Raw genomic sequence first — 23435 nt, 5'->3', positions numbered from 1 at the left:
TAGGCATTTGGCAGATGCTCTTATCCATAGTGACGTACAATGAAGTGCACAATCATAACCAGGGACAAGTGTAGTGAAAGACCCTAGAGGGAAATACAGTTTCACATGCTAACAATACAACAAAGATAAGGACTTGCCTTGTAGAGTAATCTGACAATGGATTGTGTCTATAAAACCATTATATCTGTAAAACACAAAGTAATTTGTCATTGTAATTATGTCTCAAAAAAACTTTGAACTCACCTTGAAAGTAAGTGACATGTTTGTTAATTAAATCTAATTTAATTAGTATTTTAATTATGACAGAAGGTAATGTTCCTGGTGTTGTCTCAAACAATATTTGCATCCTAATGCATTGTGTATTTATTTTAATTTTATTTTTTGCAACTATGAAACTTTCTTACAATTTTAAGGTTAGCTCTGTTTTCCCATTTTTGCGCTAATCTCTGTTTCTCATAGCTGCAGTATCTGCTGTGATTTCTGTGTTTGGGACCTTAATTTAACTGCTGGCTAAAAAGAGTCCACATACCTTGTCTCCAATGACTAAATTGGCTACCGATTAAAAGGATAATGACAAAAATCTGCAGTTGGGTACAACTCCAGGACTGGAATTTGAGATCCCTCCTGCACTGCATTGTTTTGAAGGTGATAATGATGATTTGAAGAAAAAAAGATTGGCCTATTATTTTACAAATCTTGCAAAATGTTATTGCCTATGAATGGATAAATAATTATGATAAGCACCCAGAATATCAGCACTCTGTTTCAAATGTAAACATTTTCTTTATCCTGAATCACATTTTTTGTGACTCATAGTCACCGTTCACATTCTGACCAGAGGTGGCAGGCGAATTCAGTCGTTCTACTCAATTTGGCCGAGTGCCAGAACACGCTGCTGATTCCTCCGAAATATAGATTGGTTTTCGACTCCGTTCCACTGGATTTCACACCGCTCCTTACTTCCAACCTCTTTAGATCAATGAATTCACATATCCCACCTCCTTGCACAAACGGTGCCAGTGGACAGCTCCCGTAACAAGTGAACCTCGCATGTCCTTTCCAAAGTCTATTTGGGGGTAGGCTACTCTATTACTCAAGACTTGGAATCTCGGAAGGATGGAGAATCAACGCATTTGAATCGAAGTTGCATCGTGAACTTGGAAAGTACAAGCACATTTGTGTGTTTCTTGTGCACACTTACTGATTTTTCCACTAGTTTTTGTTCGCACTACATCTTTTTCGGCGCTCATGAATAGAATTACATTTTCTGTTTGAAACAAGGATTTGTGTGCTTTTTGGACAGACGCTTAACGGTGACGCAACAACATGGAGAATAGAACTGGATTTATTTGGCTGAAACGGCTACTTTTTGTATTTGTGTGGGTATCTTTAATCTGCAGTGATGCTAAACTATACGGTAAGTCGATGGTATTTGATTTATTCTTTATTGGAAGTCCTAATGCCGGTGATGAAATTGCACATTTCAGTGTTGAGCTGAACTAATCAATGTGATGTATTTTAGGTTACTGTAGTGCCTACTTATAAACATACAATTTAACTTGTAAAATACCAATGTCCCATTATGGATTACTAAATGGACAAGTGCCTCACTGTAAATATGGTTGCATAGATAGGGCGTATAAATGCTTATTGTGTCACCGCAGGTTCCATCCCCATAAGCAGAGCATTACTTTTATCCAGAAATGGTCAACGGGTTGACAGTTGTTAAGACGGGGCTGTCTTGATTTTAACGGATAACCTGATGATTTTAACTTATCATTTTAACTGAAAGCACGAGTCTAACATTTTCTCTAAAGGGCATGAACAAGTTTTCCGAGAGGGTGAAAGAGGCAGGCTATCACCGTACAAATGTTGGTAGCTAGCCTATAACATTTAGAAAAGCCAATGATTTTTTTTTTTACCTGAAATGTTCGTTGAAGTTAGGCAGCATGATGTCATTTATGGTTAAGCCTGTCTTTTTTTGTTGCGTATTTTGAATTTGTGGACTAGCTAGTTAAGACATACGAGCCTACGATATGTGTCCCTATGTGTGTCAATAGGTCAGGTACTCAGGAAATGTCTGCTTTTTGTTTAGTTGACGGACCTTTTTTAAAAAATAAATAAACTAAGATCTTTTGAAATCCAAAAATTAACTGATTTAAAAAATATGTGTTCCTCAGGCTTGCTGTATTCATTAGGGCGAATATGCTATTAAATGGCTTGATAGTGGAATACACTTCATGTTTTACGATATGAAGTGGTTTTTAATGTTAAATAATGATCTCTGTTTGCACTGGTCACCGTTCAGAAGGTGTTATGTTGGAAGGAAATTCATATTATTCGCCTTCGTAAAGGCGTATTGTATTATCCCAATGGTCGTAGAAATGGCAATTATTAACCATGCAGTCATCAGTAATGCAGGTGCTCAATGGCATATGTTTAGCTTGATATGATATTTTTGTTTTTCTGGCGACATTATGCTCTACTGATTGAAAAATACTTGGATGCAATTCTCATATTAACCGTATTTTTGACTGTTACGATTTTGCCCATTTTCGTTTTGCGGTGCATCAATATTCACTTCTTGTAGCCTATAGCATCTCACTGCAGCTCGTAGACGTCTATACGTGTGCTGCCTGTGTCTTATTAAAACCACTGAGATAAAATAGCCAGGCTGTCACCGTGCGGTACATTAGTATTCTGATCTGATGCTTGCACGCCGCAGCCACTGTTGACCCAATGCATGGAATGGTTACTTTAGAAATGGGGGAGGGAGGCACGCTGAGCGAACGAAAAATGGTGCATGATTCTCCTACATTAATGTATTACATTATTGAGATTGTTATTCCTTAACAGGTGATGGGCTTTCATGCAGAGTAGGCTATTCTCAGATGCACATTGATGGACGCGGAGGTCATTTTTAGGGCAACTTTTATAGCACAAGTGTGTGTATGTGTGTTCGTGTGTCAAAGAGGGGGAGAAATACGCATAATGCATAACTCCACGCAAGTGACACCGCTTACCAAGTTTAAAATACTTATGGCGGAAAATATATTTAATTATACTGAAAACGAAAAGAATAGCCTAGCGCGTTTGGAAAAGATGCTATGGCAAACGGACGGAGTGGTGCAGTATAAATCAGGTCCTTTTTGCTGTCACCACCTTAAGCCGCGTCTGCAGTTTATAGCTGGGCACATCTAGACTAATTTATGCCTAAACGGAGTACAGCAGCGAAGTAGCGCTGTGGGTTATTTATTTTGTTCTATTCTTACGTTTTTCTTTATCAAGTTCACTGGTTCAAGAGCAAGCGTTTACTTAACTGAATTTGTTATTTTTATTCGTTGATATAAACACATTTTGGTACTTGCGGAATGCTGCCCATTGGAATCTGTACGCCTATCGTGTATTTAATGCAAGTTACCACAAGAGGAGCACTCTACTCCCATGTATGTGGACACCGATATGGGCTAATCACATAAAATAAGGACATGCTACCGTTAGCTTAATGTGTGACATTAAGGATAGTGATTGGAGAAAATGTACGTAGCCTCTCATGTCCACTTAAACAAATGTGAATTGGAATAAACCACACAAGGAGGGTGAAGTAAAATGAAAATCAACTGGTAGGTTAGGTGGGCTACTGTTGAGAGGAGGATTCTGTCGTTCGTTGTTCATTCTGTAATGTAAAGAGCTTATTTCTTCAATTGATTTATTTTTGCGCAAAGGTTTCCGTAGCAGTTAGGTTATTCCCGACTTAATCGTATTAAGATGCTTCTAGGATTCTGTAATATTTGCAAATTTGCGCGAAGATATGCTCTGAACAATACTTGCTGTGAGTAGCCTACTGGGTGTCGTGCTGGATTCCCTTCTATGGCTTTGCGATTCTCCGTGGACGCAGGTTTTTACGAACGATATGCATCGATGACTCAACAGTTACTTTCACGCGAGGCGACTATTACGCGGAAAGCGATATTAGGGCCATCAATCAGAAACTAACAATATGAGGATTTTCGTACCGTAAGTTTTCAAAAACAGCAGGTCGACTGCAACGTAAACCAGAGCGATTTGTTTTACAAGTCACCATTCCTTGAACTATTAAAAACAACCTCGCAGTTTAAGCGAGTCTAATGCTAATTCATTTCGCAAAAGTCATTCTGCACAGACGACGCACTTTTTCTTTGAATAAATAATATTGTGCCGTTAGGGTTAGTCGATAAGGCAGCCTTTCATGTGGTTTCAAATCGAATGCAATAAAATCAGCAATTATGGCTCTCGAGTCCTAATTGAAGAGGAAAAACCAAATATTACGGCGGGAACGACAAGTCAATCATAGCCTCCTCTCGATGTAATGCCCCAAATACTGAATGTGGCCATACAGGCTACAGTACTGCCAACACTAAATTGGTTTGGATTTCTTACATCCACTAATATTGGAGAAATGTATTGGGTCACTATTTTGCTCTCGCAATATAATCATGATTTGGAAATGCTAGTAAGGAGAACTCGTCTTTCCAGGAATTTGCCCGTAATTCATTCGCTGTCATTACTCAGCGAATTATTCAATAACTTTAATATGCAATATGCTTCCAATATATATTATTTTGACAAAACGCAAGCGTTGATGTAGTTGTCGGCTACTTGCCTGTCTTGTTCGTATAGTCACACACATATTTGATACGCATTTAAGAAATTGCTAATTGCAATGTGTACTATATGGAAAGAAAGAAACACAATATTGTTAATACTATAAAATCAGCTGTAGACTTAGAATATAACTAACTCTGCAGTTCCGTGCGATCATGTCACAGGCCAAAAGAATGCACAATTTACTGCATAATTAAGTAATATTTGTGAAATACATCTACACTTTAGTAGATATGTCATACATGGCCAAGTCATGGCATAAAGAGACAGTTCACCTCGATATGCTTATATGTTATGTTGTTTCTCACCTATAGAATAGGGAGAATGTATTATCTTATGTTGCAGTATGTATTTTTGCTCTGAATGGATAATTGTAGGTACTGTTATGACATGAGAATATTTGTTCTTTAGTAACTGAATGACATCATAATTTGGCTTTCTTGGCAAGCAGCCTTCTGCTTATTTATATCCCGTGCAGACGAAGCAGATGTGACTTACTGAAGCAAAGTCTCAATGGTCTGGAGTAAAACAGTACATGATGTGCCTTTCTGACAATCGAAAGTAAACATCAAACATATGCATATGTTGGCGGGATGTTATATCCCGTAATATACTATATGTCCTGTGGATTATTGTATCAAAGAATGTTAGAGGACAGAAATGTATGATAGTAGCACCGAAGAATACCATGTCCAGTGTTATGGTGTTTATTTTGATAATTATATTCTATTTAAGGCCCAGAAAAAAAGTCTGACACAAAAGTGTGGCCTGTTTTCCACGCCAATTTTGAGACCATCATTTTCCTGCATGGAAAACATAATAACTTTGCTTCATATCTTTTTAAAAATCATCCCATCATCTCAGATGGGAGAGGAAATAGAAATCTGCTTCTAGATTATTTATGTTTGTGCTGAATAACCTCAAGCGACGAGTCTTATCTTGAAATCGTGAGGCCTACTATGTATTTTTGAGGGACTGAGGTTAGCTTAGTGCCAGCTCAGTGTCCTCTGCAGTGTGTTCATGGACAGTTCCAAGCGAAAGTAGCCCTGTTGACCCAGATTAGAAAATAATGCTGTTGCATTGCGTGTGATGTCAAACGGAAGCTTGAAAGTGTATATTGCCTACACGTTTTATGCCTACAGAGCAGTTAAGAGCCCACACGCACATTTTTGTTGTCTGTGTTTTTGAGCTTTTCATATCATCCTGGAGTTTTCGCTTTGTGTTCGATACTCATCCACATCAAACAATTGCAATTTTGGTAGAAGTATGCATATTTTAGCGTCTAACTGCTATTTATCCTCCTTTGTAAATCGATTTCCCCTGCGACATGAAGTACGTTTTTTGTATAATTATTGGCTGACGTTGCCAAATGTTAACACAGAGAACTGACCACCGGAGGCGGAGCGGGAGGGGGAATCGGGCTCTAGGGGCGGGGTCAGGGACTACAAAACCTACATTACTGCTCTTTATGAACATTTTGTGGGTGTTTTATATACTAAAACTACTGGAAGAGAACGCTGTTGTGTGTGGGCCTTTAATGGAACCGCTCCTCCATAACTCCAATCAATCTTCACACCATGTAGTCCAACAAGGCCTCTGCTCCACAACCTCCAGGCAACAGACTAGCCCCTCCCTCTGCAGTTTCTCCTCCCAATCACGATGCCCATCTGTAGTGGCCACAATGATGTAAAGGTCCCATATTGTGGAAAGGGACATTTCCTTTGCTATGCGGATTACAGAGGAGTTGAATGTTATACAAACAAGGTGAAGGTATCAAAACGCGCAGTCCCCGAAGTAAATCCACACAATCCGTATGAAGAAAATGTGTATTTAAACGAGATGTTTAGACTTCCGTGAAGTTTTGACATTACTACAATACGCTTGTTTGCTTCAGCACGGCCCACCTTGTTGCCGGAACAAATCCAAGCGCTAATCTCGCTGGAGCTCGCCAGCCAATCAGAACAGAGGTTCATTTATATCAATGTGCCTTAAAGACACAGTCACTAAAACAGCCTGTTCTTGGTAAAGCTCATGAGAAGTGCTGGACATGGAAAACAGGATAGAGATTGTTTTCGGTACTTAAAACCACACAAACGTCTTCTTAGACCTAGAATAATGCACTGGAACGGTGTACAATATGGGACCTTTAACAGACTCCCCACATTGAGAAGAAGGCAGAATCAATGCCCATCTTTGGACTGCATATTCGGACTCTCATCCCCTCCCCTTCGCAATCAGCCTTTTGTACTAGTTAAGTTTTTGGTATTTTCATGGCTTCAGGCTGTATATTTTTTGGGCTTCTTATGGATGAAATCAGTGTGGATAATCAGGCTTTGTATTGTAATCTTGCGGAGTATAGTTATTTTGCATAAGTACTTTAGTATATGTGGTCTGGAAATTTTGTTGGCTGGGTCAGACGCCATTACTCATGCAGGTCAGGTAAATGTAGTTGTTTCCAGCTACACTGTAATTTGCTGTAGATAAGATGGTCTGCTAAATGAATAAAATATACATTTTATTAGGAACAATTTTACTTTATTACACCTACTTATTCATGCGATTATCTAATCAGCCAATTGTTTGGGAGCAGTGCAATGCATACAATCATGTAGATATGGGCCAGGAGCTTCAGTTAATGTTCACATCAACCATCAGAATGGGGAAAAAATGTGATCTAAGTGACTTTAACCGTGGAATGATTGTTGGTGGCAGGTGAAGGTTTGCGTATCTCAGAAACTGCTGATCTCCTGGGCTTTTCACACACACTAGTCTCTAGAGTTTGCAAAGAATGGTGCAAAATACCAAAAAAAAAAAAAAATCCAGTGGGAAGCAGTTCTGCAGACAGAAACGCCTTGTTAATAAGAGAGCTCAGAGGAGAATAACCAGACTGGTCAAAGCTGACAGGAAGGTGACAGGAACGCAAATAACCACACATTACAACAGTGGTATGCAGAAGAGCATCTCTGAACACACAACGCATCATAACTCAAAGTGGATAAGCTACAGCAGTAGAAGTCCAATTAATGCCTAATAAAGTGCTTGGTGAGTGTATATAGTCAGAATATGAAATGTTATACAATATGTAAGTATTTCCATATGTAAAATAAGGATGAAATGGGGCCCATATATTTTCCCTCGAAAATTTTAATTAGATCTGTGGAGAAATGTTCTAGTAAAGGCATTTAATGATGCACATGCATGTGTCATCTTTCTCGGTAAAATGTGGACCCAGACAAATTAATGTAAACACTCACATATATTTAACCTCCAGACACCTTTGATGTCATTCCATTACTATAAGCGATTTTTCTTGATTTTCTTTTTGATGCAAGGGAGTGTGATGAACATTAATATGAAACATTTTAGTAGCAGAATTGTTGTGGTTTTGCTAAATAAGCAAGCAATTATAATCATTATTGACAGTGACAGTGTGATAAGATGATATTTTAATGTTGTGGATAATGTTGGACATACCTCATGAGTGTGGTGGACAAGACTATGACAGACCATTCGCCCACCATGAGTGAACATTTTCTGTATGAGATCCTGTAAATCAAATCTGAAATTTCAGAGAGACTGGAGGACTCTGGAGGCATGGGGGCTGAATCCAAGCCAATTTAGTCCATTGTATGTTTATATATTACTATATTATTGTTTCGAAATCGCAAACCAGAGATTTCTAGTGGTATTGCAAGAGGCATCTTGACATATAAGTTGAGATGCGCGTTTTATATGTTGCTGTTAATGTAAAATTACTGTGTTATTCGTGCCGATCCTGCATCTCCCCTTGGTGTTAAACGTTGTCTTTTAGTGAGCTTGAATAAATTGTTTCTAATGGTAACTGGGACCTGGTTTACTGAAGAGAATTGCGTTCAAGCCTTAGTCTTTGATTGTCAGTGCTTCTGATTGCTTGAAGTTTGCATGCAGCAAACACTGACATCTGCAGCATATTGTCCTCAATGTTCTCCAGAACAGGTCTGCTTTCTAATAACACCTCTACTTATAGCTCATCAGATTGGCCCCCTGCTTAGTCTGATCAACCGGAAGTCGCTTTGGATGAAAGTGTCAGCTAAATAACTTAAGGATGATATTATTTGGAAGCTGCTTTGGAAGAGCTTTGTTGACAAAAACCCCCAAAAAGACTTTTCATCAGTTCTGTTTCCTTGAGTATAACAAGGAAAAGGTTGCCCCAGACCACCCATTATAAACCACTTACAAACAGGTCCTTCATCTGCTCTTGCATCAAAGTGACTGCAGGGTAATTTGAATTCAGCTGAGCATATAATACACTTCTTTTGTTCTCCTTGCATTTTTCTGCTTTTGAACTCACATTGTTAATATGTACAGGAAAAATAAATCATCTGCTGTCACATCCCATGACAGGGAAAAACTGTGTTAATGGAGTTCTCTACAGCCATTAATTATCAAACACTTTGATGCATGTCCTGTTACTTTATCAGGTCCAGAACGAGTAGTGTTAGCCATGTAGGATATTCTGATTGTCGCCCTAATTTGAGGAACTTACTTTTTCGCTTCAATCGTAGTGGTAGACTTCATTCATCTGCTTAATTTCAAATGTATTCATGCTGTAGCATTTTGATGTTATAATAAATAAGCAAGATGACCAAGCTGTCGGCAGACTTTATTAATGTAAAAGCTAGCTAGTAGGCCTACAATGTTAACTCTAATTGTAAACATTTGACTGATGAGACTTTGTTCAGCTATATTTCAGGGGTTGGCTCTTCCAAAATTCTTTTGCCATTTTTATATTGCCTGTAAAGCGGTGGAGTAAGGGAATAAATAGGCTGTGTACAGTAATGCAGAGAGTCAGATTCCCTTTGGCACCCTCCCAAAAGCATCCACACAGGAGAGGGACTAACCCTCGGTGGAAGGCTTTTCCTTCTCGATTTGAAGGAAGCTCAGAGACCAGGGACAGTCACTTATCGTAGCTCTGATGTCGGGTCGATGCTGCTTGGACTGCATGGGGTAAATGGGATGTGAGGAGTGGGTCATTTTCCATTTTACGGCTTGACCAGCACTCGCTGTATGAATGTGTCATATCGCTGTTTTATAAGCCTATAATACATCAATATCACAGCCTACCATATGACAGACTCTGCCTTGTAGAGCAGCTGAACAGTTTAACCAAATTAACAGCAGGCTGCTGTAACCTTGTTGGCAATTATAGGAGCGCTTTAATGAAAACAGAATCTTCCTAATGGCTAATTGAGACTGTCGAGTGTGAACTTTTTTTATTTGTATGAAGTCTTGTCACCTGTTTGGTTCCATTTTGTTTATCAGCAGAACTTTGATGCTATATTGATAGCACATTCACCATGTGTTGAATTTAAATGTTTACTATGATATGTATTAAATTATTCATATTTTTTGTACTATGCAGTGCTTTTAGCTTTGGAAAAATGCATAACAAATATGTATTATTATTATTATTATTATTATTATTATTATTATTATTATTGTGTGTTTTTATTTATCTCATAATTATTTTGAAGTGAGAAATTAGTCAGAACAATCCACTAACAGGCATTTCCTGGCTTACATGGCAAGGTGCAATTTGTTACATACATTTGCTACATTTGCTGTTTTTTGCTCCTTTTTGCATAGACAAGAACATCCTCCTGAACAGCATTTGCCAAGGTGAAGATCATTGGGAAAGTACATAAATAAATGCAAACAATATGGAGGAATATGGTGTTCAGGTCTGAGAACTCAGAAAAGGTCAGAACAACTTTAGCAAAGAGAATGGAGGACAATATGTTCCGTCTTCAACTTTGGGCAACTTCTAGATCTTAACTTTTAGATTTCTTGTTTTTTTTTTTTCTATAATTTTTAAAAGAATGGTTTCACAAATGTTTTGTGCTCCGCTTAATCCACATGTAGATTTTCAAAGCTGCAGAAAAAGTTTATGTGCCAAATCTGTGTGAAAGAGGCAAGCACGTGCGATACAGGGCAAGATAGTGAGGAATATTTTAAGCAGGAGTGTCAAGCTACCTTGCTATTGTTTCTTTGTGTGGTTCTCTTTCTGCTGTGAATAATTCATTATGGTCAACATTCTTTATTATTTCTCTGGAAGATTCAAATAGAGAGGACATTTTGAAACATTTTAAAGGTGCTGCATATTGTTGTATCGTGCTATAAATAAAACCCTTGGTAATTGAATCTTTTATGAGCTTCTGGCTTTAGACAATTTGAGCATGATTATCATCAAGCTTAGATTAAACTGTTGAACACAATCATCAAAAAGTCTTTGTTAGTGCCCACGCCCATTGTCTCGACTGTCAGTGGGACCTTGAAGCGTTTTATTTCCTGAAATTTTAGCAGCACCATGAAAAGGGGGAACTTGAATCCTTGAGCCTAGTGCATCACTAATCTTTTTAAGTGTCCATAAATTTCACCAATACTTGGCAGAAATATGAAGCAGAACAGATTGTTTGGGGTCAGTGCTTTTTGGGAGCTGACACAATGAACAGTGCAAATTTATGGTACCTATCTGCTCAGTCTGCTCCTCCCTCAATGGAGAAAATCTCAAGTCGTCTTCTATTTAATGGTTCATATTAGCTTATATATTACGCTTTTACTTTGGCATGCCACAAACTCATCATTGTTGTGTGTACAAAGTAAGTACAAAGATGCAAAATAATCTAGAAAGGAAAGGAAAAGAAAACTGGAAATATTGCAAAAGAGGTTGCTCATGATGACTAATATTTGACTGTAACAAATATTTTCTCATTATGTCTAGAGGGTCGAGATCTTTCCAGGAGCCATTCCACTGAAACCCATTATTTTTGCCTTGTTTCGTGGTGAATTGAGATGTGTTGAAAAAAAGGTCTCCTTCGCATTCTTTGTTTTTGTGCTCATCAGAGCCGAAGTAGGTCCTCTATTGCTGAGAGTCTCCGTTCTGCTTCGGACCTTCTTTGACATATGCCAGGCTGAGCCGTGGGGCTCCAATAAACCGAAAATCACATCTGTGGAGATATGGCCACAGGACACGCCATCTTCCTTCCCATTAGCTCTAATTAGAGGCAGGCTCCGCAATAACACCGTAACGGGCAGAGACGATGATTGAAGATGACATGCAGAGTTTTTGTGCATTTCGGGAATATGAGGGTGGTCATAGGGTTGCATGCCACCGGGAAAAGCCCTTCTCGTTGGCTTCTTGGGGGCTGCCTGTACGCAAAATTCTAGAGGTCCCACATTGTACACTTTTAGGTTTTGATTTCCATGAGAAGATATTTGTGTGGTTTTAAGTACTAAGAACAATCTCTATCCAGTTTTATATGTTCATTCTCCAGCACCTCTGATGCACTTTATGTAGAACAAGCTGGTTTAGTGACTATCTTTTTTTAAAATCTTTTTTTGATCATTGATATCAATTAACCTCTTTTCTGATTGGCTGGCTGGCTCTAACAAGCTAAATGGCACGTGTGCCAAACACTTGCATTGCGCTGAAGCAAACGAGTTATCGATGTGATGTCACAACTTCACGGTAGTCCAAATGGCTTGTTTAAATGCACATTTTACGGTTTGTGTGGACTTATGTGGGGGCTGTGCATTTGGATATGTTCACATTGTTTTTATAGCTCTTTCAACTCTTTCATAATCCACATACATAGCACTTTAAAACTTTAAAACTTTCTGAAGGCTGCATGGCAATATGCATGCAATTTGTGACGATCGGCAGATGGCTCAGAATAATATTTAACAGCTGCTTCAGTAACATGATTTACTGGAGAACTGAACTTTGATAAAGTTAATTAAATTTCACAAAGGAAGATTCTTTCATTCTAAATGCAGATCTTTGAATAAGTAAATGGTTCTAATGTTTCCTAGAGCTCTACTAACATTTCTTTCATTTTGGTTATTCACGTGTGAAAACAAAATGGATGAAAATACCATCCTACTCTGACTTTTGTTTATCTTTCCAGTGGGTCACTCTCTTTGGATTATTACCTGCAAAAATGCTGGGAATAAATAGTTGAGACTTGTGCAGCAAAGATTTCCCTTTTCATACTGTGCCAACAGGGATGAGTCCTACTTTCTCTATTTCGTTGTTGCTGTGCTCTGTGAAGCAGTATCTGAGCATGGAAATTCAATGCACACACGCCGCGATCCCTGCTGTAAAATCCAGCTCAGCCAGCTTGACCATCTTGGAAATTGAGCTGGTCAAACTGGTCATAAAGCTGGTCTAGCTGGGTATGAGCTGTTCAAAACATAGCTTGAGCTGATCAAACCATGTCAAACTGGGAGCTGGTCTGAACTGGTCAACCAGCAACCAACTGTTTCAAAACCTAGCCTTTTTTTTTTCAGCACAGATGGGTTCATTATCATTAGCAAGAGGAGGGGGTGGGCCAGGTACCTATCAATCCAAACCGAAGTTTCACTTTCAACGGCCCTTGAAACACCGAAACGTAAACTAACCAGTACAATATAAACACTTTAGAGGAGCATGATGAAACAACAGCTGTTAAAAAATGGCAAACAGAAAAAACAAATTCTGCTGGATTTCATCTTCACTCACTTGTGGAAATAATTTCCCATGTATTGTATCTGACAGCAAACACACTGTAATCCAAACCAAACCGTGGTGCCAAAAGTCTTTCATTGTGTAATACACAGCACCAAGTTTTCATGCTTGCACATCCGGTAATGAAAACCCTAAGAATCTAAGAATCAGGACTGATTTAAACCTGGAACACCAGGTTAGTTCAATCTCTGGCCGATTATTGGTATTAATCACTCTATCAGTTAGCTATCAAGTAGAAAAGAACCTGCCGTTCTGCTGTCCTTGCAGGCCAGATTTCAGTATCCCTGCCATGTTCATCTCTCTCGTCATAATTACAGCGCTCAGAAACTTGGCATTTCAGGTTATGAAACATTTGGTATTATTTTTCTCTTACCTTGAATGAAGTGGAGCGTCGTAGTGATGGATTCATGATTCCCATTTCAGCTTGAACAGCCATGTATCATTAGTAATGCGGGATTCCTGTGACCTAGAGCTAGAGCTACACCGTAAAGCTTTGTGATTGGTTAAAATATAGTGAGTAAAGTAATTGCGTGATTGCATGGTATCTTTGCCCGTTTTAAAGCTCATGATGACTTGCTCTTTTCTCAAACTGGTACATCACTACTGATTTCTATTCATCCACTGAAAACGTTTCATACGTTACAGGCTGGCAGTGATTCCCACTGGAAGGGTATGTTTCTCTGCCCGAGAGGATTGCGATTTCTGCATTGTTAAATGTAATGAACACAGTGGGGCTGCAGTGGGCTTTTAAAAACAGTCATGAAGATCGAGTGGCTCTGAAAGAGCATTAATAAAGTGTACAGTAATTTATTTTGATTCGGAAGCACTAAGTGATTTACCCTGTTGCATTCAGATGGGCCCGGCAGTGTGGAACAATTGAACTTCATTAACACGGTGAGAACAGTGTAAATAGGAACTTTGTTTCAGCCCACTATGATTTCTACACAAGATTTGTATATTATTTAAGTCATGGAGCTACGACACAAATCAAAAGTGGAATTGTAAAAAAAAAAAAAAAAGAATATATACAAATACATGCATCCAAATAAATAATGTGGTATAGGACATAGATACAGTAGTGTGTGAAAACGGGAATAAGGTCTACATACTGGGATTACCACTGCCAGAAAAAAAAGAATATTCACCACACAAAAATAAACATTTCTGCTCACACCGGGCCTCCAGCATGTTCACAAAGTCTTGGAGCAGCCAGCGTAATTTCCACTTTGGCTACCGATGCGTAGATATTAGAAGCAACTGTCAACTGTGGATTTGTAGACTGTTTTATTACCCCCTGGTAACTGGCAGTGCTGGGAACAAATCTTCACTCTTGCTGTATGATGGCAGAGGAAGTCATACACCATTTTCCTGACAGACAAATACTTGTTGTAGCCATCAAATTCCTTTCAAATCTGCAAAGGCTGTAGGTGACTATAGGCCATGTTGTGTTCAAAACCTTGTAACCAATGATGGCTGCATTCATTGAGACAGATCTGTCTCTTGCGCTGACTTTTGCAAGTACGTGTACATGCGAGCATATCTTTTATATTGTCATAAATCTGCACATGCTGACCTTCTTGAATTCAATGTAAATGATCAGCTGAGCAGCCTCCAAATTTTACACTGATCGTGGTATGACCATCAAAATTAGGGCATGCTATAACGCAGAAACATACTGTCCTTACCGCAAAAATATTATTCTTTATTCTTAGTATATCAAGTGTATATTTATGCATGGAAGCCACGGGGCATAACAACCTCTTGTGTGTACTGTCACTTGCATTAACAGAATATAGTCTCTTTACAGTCAGAATTGCATTAACAGAATATAGTCTCTTTACAGTCAGAATATAGCCTTTTCCTCCCGGATCAAAGATTCATGTCTGAGAGATTTCTTCTCTCATCATATCAATGAAACAACCAACTTGTGTACTCTCTTGTTAAACCTTTGAAGTATTTTTTTCCACGTTAGTGTTCTAGAATCTTCAGCATTAGAATTGTCAGTTAACATAATAATTACGTACTATTTGTGATCTTACACCTCAATCCGCTGCTTCTAGGTAGCTAGGATGGGTCAAACGCAGAGGATGAATTAAGTCAATAAACTATGTCTTTATCTTAAAATCTAGGCAGCATCTATGTATAATGTGTTCCACATTGTAATTGCGGGCTTGCCATTGTTTGATATCGAGCAAAGCATGGGGGCAGTTTTGTTGGGAGGGGCTCCATTGCAGCTAGATTTGATAGAGGGTTGAGTGTGTGGTCGATCACATGGGGGAGAAACCCCACCCACAACCCTGGCATCAATTTCACTTCTAATCAGCCCACTTCCACGGATCCAGTCGGTAGTGACAGATCTGAGGGATTTCTCAGGGAGCAGGTTAATGGGAAACCCAGTTAATAGTCAAGACGCCTGCCATGGTTCATTGGAAATATAGTGCTCTCGGCTATTAAGACTATTCTGTCATTGGTTTCAGTAGGAGAGGGGAAGACGCTTGATGTCTTTCTGACTACACAGACAGCCGATTGCCAAGCTCCGGCAATTACTGAAGACTGAGCACGCTGTTAGGCGCTGAGTGTTCAGGGTAGAGTGGTTTGAGGAGATGAGGGGGAGGAGTGCCAGGCAGATTGCAGTTACAGTAAAATCATTCCCCACTTTCCCCAGCTACAGCTATAGTACTATCACAGAAATTTTCATCTGCGAGAACGTGTCCTGATAACTCCAATGCTATAGGCAATACGTTCTTCATTTGCATCCGAGCGTACTATGAACATTATGACGTTATATCTACATGCCTCCCATTTTAGAACATCTTCACATACAGTATGTACAGAAATGAGATGAGGTTATGAGGCAAACATCCCTCATTCTGATCCAGCGGCGAAGACAAAGTTGGTATAGATCATACTTTGTTAGATCGTAATTTGTTAGTTGGGCAGAAATGCATTTTGACAAGGTATACAGAAATGGATATCAACATCATTTTTGGTACAAATTGGTTGCTAGTACTAGCTTGTATAAAGAAAATAATAGGTTAGTAGTACGCAGGCTAGGTGGGACTGAAGCTTCATATGCATGTATGTGAATACTATAGTGCATCTGAAAGTTGAATAGCTAACAAAGGTGTGGGCTATGTTTGAAAAGCACCAGTCTGCACATTTTTCTTTTGGTAAAAAGGTGGGGCGCCTGAGACTCTGCTAGCCATCTAATTCACTAATGAAAAGGCAAGCATCTAGCACCCCCCTTCAGCTAGGCATAAACCAGGCTAGCTTCAGAGGAATGTTTTGTTGCTGTTTGTCGTGACTTGGACAGACCCCACTTGAATGTACGTATCTGTGAGTTTTATAGTGTCATTATTGAGGGCTGGATACCCAATTCCAGATGTTCTTTTTATTGAAGAAAATGTTGGCATATTTATTCAAGTAAATGTTACCTACTGTGATTTGCTTTCGAGATTCAGACCTTTTCTTTTCAGAAAACTTTTCCCCCTGGAATGTCTTTCAGTGAATACAAAAACAGAACGACAAACAATTGTTTCCCTAAAAAACCTGCCTCTGCACTGAAAAGAGGGCTCCACTGGTGTGTTTTTAAGAAAATATATTTATCTGAAAATTCAATCATCCACAAAATCCATGATGCCTGCCAAGATGGAGAATTGTACATGCACGTAGACCCCGGAGGCCACCAGCGACTTCATGCGAGATGGTTTTTGTGGCAGGGATTTATACGTTTGATCCATTCTTATGCACAGGTATGCATGAAACTCACTCGGTGCGTGATGTACAGCCTGCAGTCTCTGTGTTTTCGGCTGAACACACCCCCGTGGCTTTGCTGCCTTATCTTAGCACGGTGGTATGGCTGCGATATCGGCCTCATCTTTCTCCCTGTCTCCCTCTTTTATCTATTAAACTCCGCTTTTTATTTCTGTGTATTAGAACCGTGGCTTGACCACACATGATGAATGGCCTTTTCCTTCTGGGGCACCTAGGCCATTGAACATAAGCAGAAGGGCTGCCGTACTTTTGATCGAATCTAAGAGGAGCAGGAAAGTGAGAAAACGGTGTGGAGGTGAGGGTCGCATTCACTGCAGGGAACTGTCTGTGGTCGGTTTATAATTTCCTATTTTTATTAAAAATTAATCTGTGTGATCTACACTCAATGAGCACTTTATTAGGCAGACCTGTACGCCAGCTTGTTAATGCAATTATTTCATCTGCCAATCACGTGGCAGCAACTGAATGCATAAAAGCATGCAGACGTGGTCAAGAGGTTCAGCTGTTTTTCAGACCAAATGTCAGAATTGGGGAGAATTGTGACCCAAGTGACTTTGACCGCGATTGTTGGTGCCAGACAGAAACCTATCTCCCGGGATTTTCACGCACAATAGTCTCTAGAGTTAGCAGAGAATGGCGAGGAAAACAAAAAACACACCTTAAGTGGATAGGCAACAGAAGCAGAAGACCAATAAGTCTAAAAAAATGAGTCTAATACCTAATGAAGTGCTCAGTGAGTGTATGTAGCACGCTCCCCCCACACACACATCTGAATACACAGTATAAGAACGGTATAATTTAGCAATGCCGTGAAGGATTCTGAGCAATTTTTTATTATTTCAACATAATGATGAAAACACATTGTGGACAAAGGAAAGGCAGCTGCCCAAATCATGAATTAATAATGTCCATTTCTTCATAATGTAAAGCAACTCCAAAGCAGCTTGTTCTGTGATGTTGTGCCCCCAGAGGCTGTCTACATATTATGCAGTTGTTCTTTTAAAAATGGTTTTAGATTATTTTTGGTTGGAACTACTGTATTTCCTGTGGGGTACACAACCGGTGACTTCTGCGCTCAAGGAAAGAAGTGCCAGCATATTATAAAATATAATTTCATAAGCACAGCCTCTGGAATGACGTTGAAGTTACTTGATGCGTTTTTTCTTGCTGACATTGGTCCTGAAATAGGAAAACTGACCAATATGCTCAACAAAAGCTTCTGTAGATGTCCTTCAGCACACAATAACTGGAGTGGCTAATCATGAACATACAATAAGACGAAAAGATGAAAAAAACAAACAAACCGTGAACTATCACTTCAAACCTTCAATCTTTTCTAACCACAGTTTTATAAGTGTACCGATGTAACAAACTGCCAACTTTAATATGATTATTTACTGATCCTGTTCTACCTTAGCCAGGAACATTTCTCCGATATAACTGGGTGAATTTAGTGTCATCACTCATCCCAAATTCCAACCTTTCAAATTTGACTGTATGAAACTAATAGACGGAAAAATGGCCAGAATCCAACTGGAACACTCCATAACTACTCTGTCTCGTATGCACAAATGCCACTGCTTCGAAGAAGGAGCTTTCTATGAGTTCCAGTTGTAATTCATGAAAAGAGATAATGGTTAACTTGGCGAAATCCCACTGTGCAGAATTTCAGATAAATACAGAAACACGCATTACCCAGCATACTCTATCTGCGGGCTATTGTGTAACACGCTGTAATATAATATGTACGGGCGAAAATTGGCCGAGTCGACGTGAGGAAATTGGCTGCATTGTAGGTGTTTTGCCACTCTGCTTGTGGATTGTGGAACGCTAAATGGAACGCGGTAGGACACGCGCGGACGGTTTCCCTGCCTGGCGTGGCCACTGAGGGCTTCTGGGACGCTGTAAATCACTGAGTCAGTGCGACCGGTGAGGCGAGGCACCGGGCCCCTCCCGCCGGGCTCTGTAATGATTTCGGATAGCCGTGATTATGCCAGGGTGGCCATCAGCACACTGCTGACAAGCTGCTGGACGGAGAGCTTTTTGTGTCATGAACCGCTATCATTCATCATAGACTGCCAGCTGCCCAGGGTGGGGACTCTCCCAGGGCTGCATCAGGTGCCTGCCTATAGGCCGGGGTGCGGTGTGTGTGTGTGTGTGTGTGTGTGTGTCTGGGTCTGTGTGTGTGTCTGTGTGTGTGTGTGTGTGAGTGTGTGTGTGTGTGTGTGTGTCTGGGTCTGTGTGTGTGTGTGTGTGTGTGGGTCTGTGTGTGTGTGTGTGTGTGTGTGTCTGGGTCTGTGTGTGTGTGTGTGTGTGTGTGTGTGTGTGTGTGTGTGTGTCTGGGTCTGTGTGTGTGTGTGTGAGTGTGTGTCTGGGTCTGTGTGTGTGTCTGTGTGTGTGTGTGTCTGGGTCTGTGTGTGTGAGTGTGTGTCTGGGTCTGTGTGTGTGTCTGTGTGTGTGTGTGTCTGGATCTGTGTATGAGTGTGTGTGTGTGTGTGTGTCTGTGTGTGAGTGTGTGTCTGGGTCTGTGTGTCTGTGTGTGTGTGTGTGTGTGTGTGTCAGTGTGAGTGTGTGTGTGTGTGTGTGTGTGTGTGTGTGAGTGTGTGTGTGTGTGTGTGTGTGTGTGTGAGTGAGTGTCTGTGTGTGTGTCAGTGTGTGTGTGTGTGTGTGTGTGTGTGTGTCAGTGTCTGTGTGTGTGTGTGAGTGTGTGTGTGTGTGTGTGTGAGTGTGTGTGTGAGTGTGTGTGTGTGTGTGTGTGTCCTTATGCAGCGGGTTTAGCTGGGCTAGGTCACCAGTGAAGCACAGTGAGGTGCGGTAAAGCGGAGGCAGAAGCGGGGGTTACCGTGACGACGCTATCTGGTGAGGCGACCCTCAGGTTTAAAATGCCCAGGTTAAAATTCTAATACAATTATAGCATTTTGTATGTCGTACTATTTGTATATTGAAGACCATCATAGGGAATGGTGTGTACCCTGGGATGGATTGGCAGCCTGTACAGGGCGTATTCCTGCCTCTTGCCCAGTGCATGCTGGGATAGACTCCAGCCCAACCCCCCTCCCCTAGGTCTTTATATTATATTATTAGCTACATAATTTGTATTGTCCTTATTGTAGATTTCACCTAGCAACACCATGTGCAACACCATGGGATTTGATATGTGACACACCCTGGAAGGGTTTCCCCCCTTTGAGTTTCCTTCCGAGGTTCCTTCCTTATCCACCCCCCCCAGGCCCCGCCCCAGGCCCCGCCCTAGGCTTGCTCGTGTGAGGTGATAGGCCTGGGTCCACTGTAAAAACTACTGTGACAAACGCTTGTACCATGCGCTGTACACATTGATTAGATCCAGTGTGCATGTGTATACGAGAGAAGACTTTTCACATTTTAAAGCTATACGATGTAAAGCCATGTATAAAAACACCAACAGAAAAATAAAACAGTTTACTGTGAATCCTTTAAAAGAGAAAAATTGTCTTGTAATTTTTCATTTGTTATCATTGTTATTTGTAATCCTGTTTTATGGTCGGCATTATATTATGTGCATTTTCGCAATGTGGAATTGGAAAATGTTTCTATAAATGACTTCCATTTCTTTTCAGTCATCACTCACTGAGCCCTTTAGTCTATTGACCTGCTGCTTTGTGATGAAATACACTATTAAAATACACAGGTTTATATTGACAGCATGCAAGTACTATGGACGAGCTGTAAAGGACCTGGAATATTTTGATTTATGTGCATGAAATTATAGAACCCCCCAATAACACTCTGAATTAAATAACCATAAAAGCAGAATCCTGCAGAATAATTAGGACAGCGTATGCCCTTAAGAAATGGAAATCAAAAAGTTGGCTCACACACATTTTTTGTGTTTTTCAGCTTTTCATATCATCCTGGATCTTTTGATTTGTGTTCCACACTGGTCCACGTAAAACAATTGCCATTTCTGTAGAAGTACGCATAGTTTACGGTCTAACTGCTATTTTTCCTAATTATCGGATGATGTTGCTAAATGTTAACACTGAGACTTTTCAAAAAACCTACGTCACTGCTCTTTGCAAATATTTTCTGGCTGTTTTAGGTACAAAAAACTGGAGGAAAATACTGATGCATGTTGGCCTTTAACAACATGCTGTTAACCGTACCTGCAGATTAGCATGGTGGTTAAGGAATTGAGCTTATAGCCTAAAAGAGGCAGGCCCGATTCTCAGTTGCACTGCTATACCTTTTAGTGAGGTATTTAGCTTCATTAAATAAGCTAGCCAGCCATTGTAGTTATGGGTAGGGTGTCAAATGTTAGCACTATTAGATGCCTTCCATGGTAGGCATTGTATACTAAAGTATTGGAAAGTTATTTTTAGGGATGAGAGTCAAAGAGAGGGACATGACATATAGAGGGAACATGCAGAGGGGACGAGGGGAAAAACAGTGAGGGATGAGTCAGAGTGAGGGATGAGAGTCAGAGAGAGGGATGATGAGAGTCAGAGAGGGATGAGAGTCAGAGAGAGTGATGATGAGAGTCAGAGAGAGATGAGAGTCAGGGGGAGAGAGGGATGAGAGTCAGAGAGGGATGAGAGTCAGAGAGAGTGATGATGAGAGTCAGAGAGGGATGAGAGTCAGGGGGAGAGAGGGATGAGAGTCAGAGAGGGATGAGAGTCAGGGGGAGAGAGGGATGAGAGTCAGAGAGGGATGAGAGTCAGAGAGAGTGATGATGAGAGTCAGAGAGGGATGAGAGTCAGGGGGAGAGAGGGATGAGAGTCAGAGAGGGATGAGAGTCAGGGGGAGAGAGGGATGAGAGTCAGAGAGGGATGAGAGTCAGGGGGAGAGAGGGATGAGAGTCAGAGAGGGATGAGAGTCAGAGAGAGTGATGATGAGAGTCAGAGAGGGATGAGAGTCAGAGAGAGTGATGATGAGAGTCAGAGAGGGATGAGAGTCAGGGGGAGAGAGGGATGAGAGTCAGAGAGGGATGAGAGTCAGAGAGAGGGATGATGAGAGTCAGAGAGGGATGAGAGTCAGGGGGAGAGAGGGATGAGAGTCAGAGAGGGATGAGAGTCAGAGTGAGTGATGATGAGAGTCAGTGAGAGGGATGAGAGTCAGAGTGATGATGAGAGTCAGAGTGATGATGAGAGTCAGAGTGAGTGAGGGATGAGAGTGAGTGAGTGAGGGATGATGGGAGTCAGAGTGAGGGATGAGAGTCAGGGGGAGAGAGGGATGAGAGTCAGAGTGAGGGAGTGATGGGAGTCAGAGTGAGTGAGGGATGAGAGTCAGTGAGAGGGATGAGAGTCAGAGTGATGATGAGAGTCAGAGTGATGATGAGAGTCAGAGTGAGTGAGGGATGGGAGTCAGAGTGAGGGAGTGATGGGAGTCAGAGTGAGTGATGATGAGAGTCAGTGAGAGGGATGAGAGTCAGAGTGAGGGATGAGAGTGAGTGAGAGGGATGAGAGTCAGAGTGATGATGAGAGTCAGAGTGAGTGAGGGATGGGAGTCAGAGTGAGGGAGTGATGGGAGTCTGAGTGAGTGAGGGATGAGAGTGAGAGAGAGGGATGATGGGAGTCAGAGTGAGGGAGTGATGAGAGTCAGAGTGAGTGAGGGATGAGAGTCAGAGTGAGGGAGTGATGGGAGTCTGAGTGAGTGAGGGATGAGAGAGAGAGAGGGATGATGGGAGTCAGAGTGAGGGAGTGATGGGAGTCAGAGTGAGTGAGGGATGAGAGTCGGAGGGAGTCAGGGATGAGAGTCGGAGGGGATGAGGGGAATTGAATAACAAACAGGCCTGGGCACTTGGGCCCGCTGACATTAAAGGCAGCTGATGACAGGAAACAAAAAGCGCCGCACGTTCAAAGGGTCAAATCCCCGACTCTCATTTCCATCACAATCGCTGCTGGAGCCCCCATCTGTCCCTGCCTGGATCTCTCTCTCGCTGGGGGGAGGCAGCCCGGCCCCTCCCTGTCACGCACCCCCCTCGTTGGGCTGCGGCAGCCATGGGCTCAGGCCTGAGAGGCCTCCTCAGATGGGGTTATAGTGGCAGAGTGTTTATTAAGTGCAGTGTTAATTTCCCTGCCGATGATTAACAGGCAGTGCCCACCGCGTGAGGTTCATTTGAAGGCGAATGCAACTCAATGCGATCAAATTTGGTTATGCGGCACTTGTGTGGAGTGGAGGGTGTGGAAGGTTTGTGGGGGGTTGGCAGTCTGGCTGCAGGGTAGTGGGGGAAATAGCTAGTAGGCATGCATTTAGTGTTGAATATATTGATGTCCGTAATATCATTCACCCAATTGTGAAAATGGTCAAAACACATGCAAGACCTGGCATGGAATTTGTTCACTGGCAATTCTATTTTCTTCTCAGTGGCTCTTCTGTATGCCTATATGCCTGCGATTAGGCGCAGTCATAGACACAGGTTCCCATTTTATTACTTATGTCTGATTGACCTCAGCGTACTGTTTGCAAACGCTTTGATTTCACTCAACAGTGCTGT

The 23435-nt window shown here is 41.1% G+C and overlaps 1 protein-coding gene across 1 annotated transcript in view; it reads left to right on the top strand.

Moving 5' to 3' along the window:
- Positions 1 to 1043: 1043 nt before the first annotated feature.
- The window catches only part of dcc (DCC netrin 1 receptor), a 263043-nt gene continuing 240651 nt past the window's right edge, over positions 1044 to 23435 (top strand). Inside the window, exon 1 of the mRNA XM_061262994.1 lies at positions 1044 to 1417. Within this exon, the coding sequence (XP_061118978.1) occupies positions 1327 to 1417 (91 nt within the window). The 5' untranslated portion in view covers positions 1044 to 1326. The remainder of the gene's footprint in view (positions 1418 to 23435) is intronic.

The sequence above is a fragment of the Conger conger genome, chromosome 12 (assembly GCF_963514075.1).
Source record: "Conger conger chromosome 12, fConCon1.1, whole genome shotgun sequence".
Classification (NCBI taxonomy): Eukaryota; Metazoa; Chordata; class Actinopteri; order Anguilliformes; family Congridae; genus Conger; species Conger conger.
This window is presented reverse-complemented; position numbering and strand designations above follow the sequence as displayed.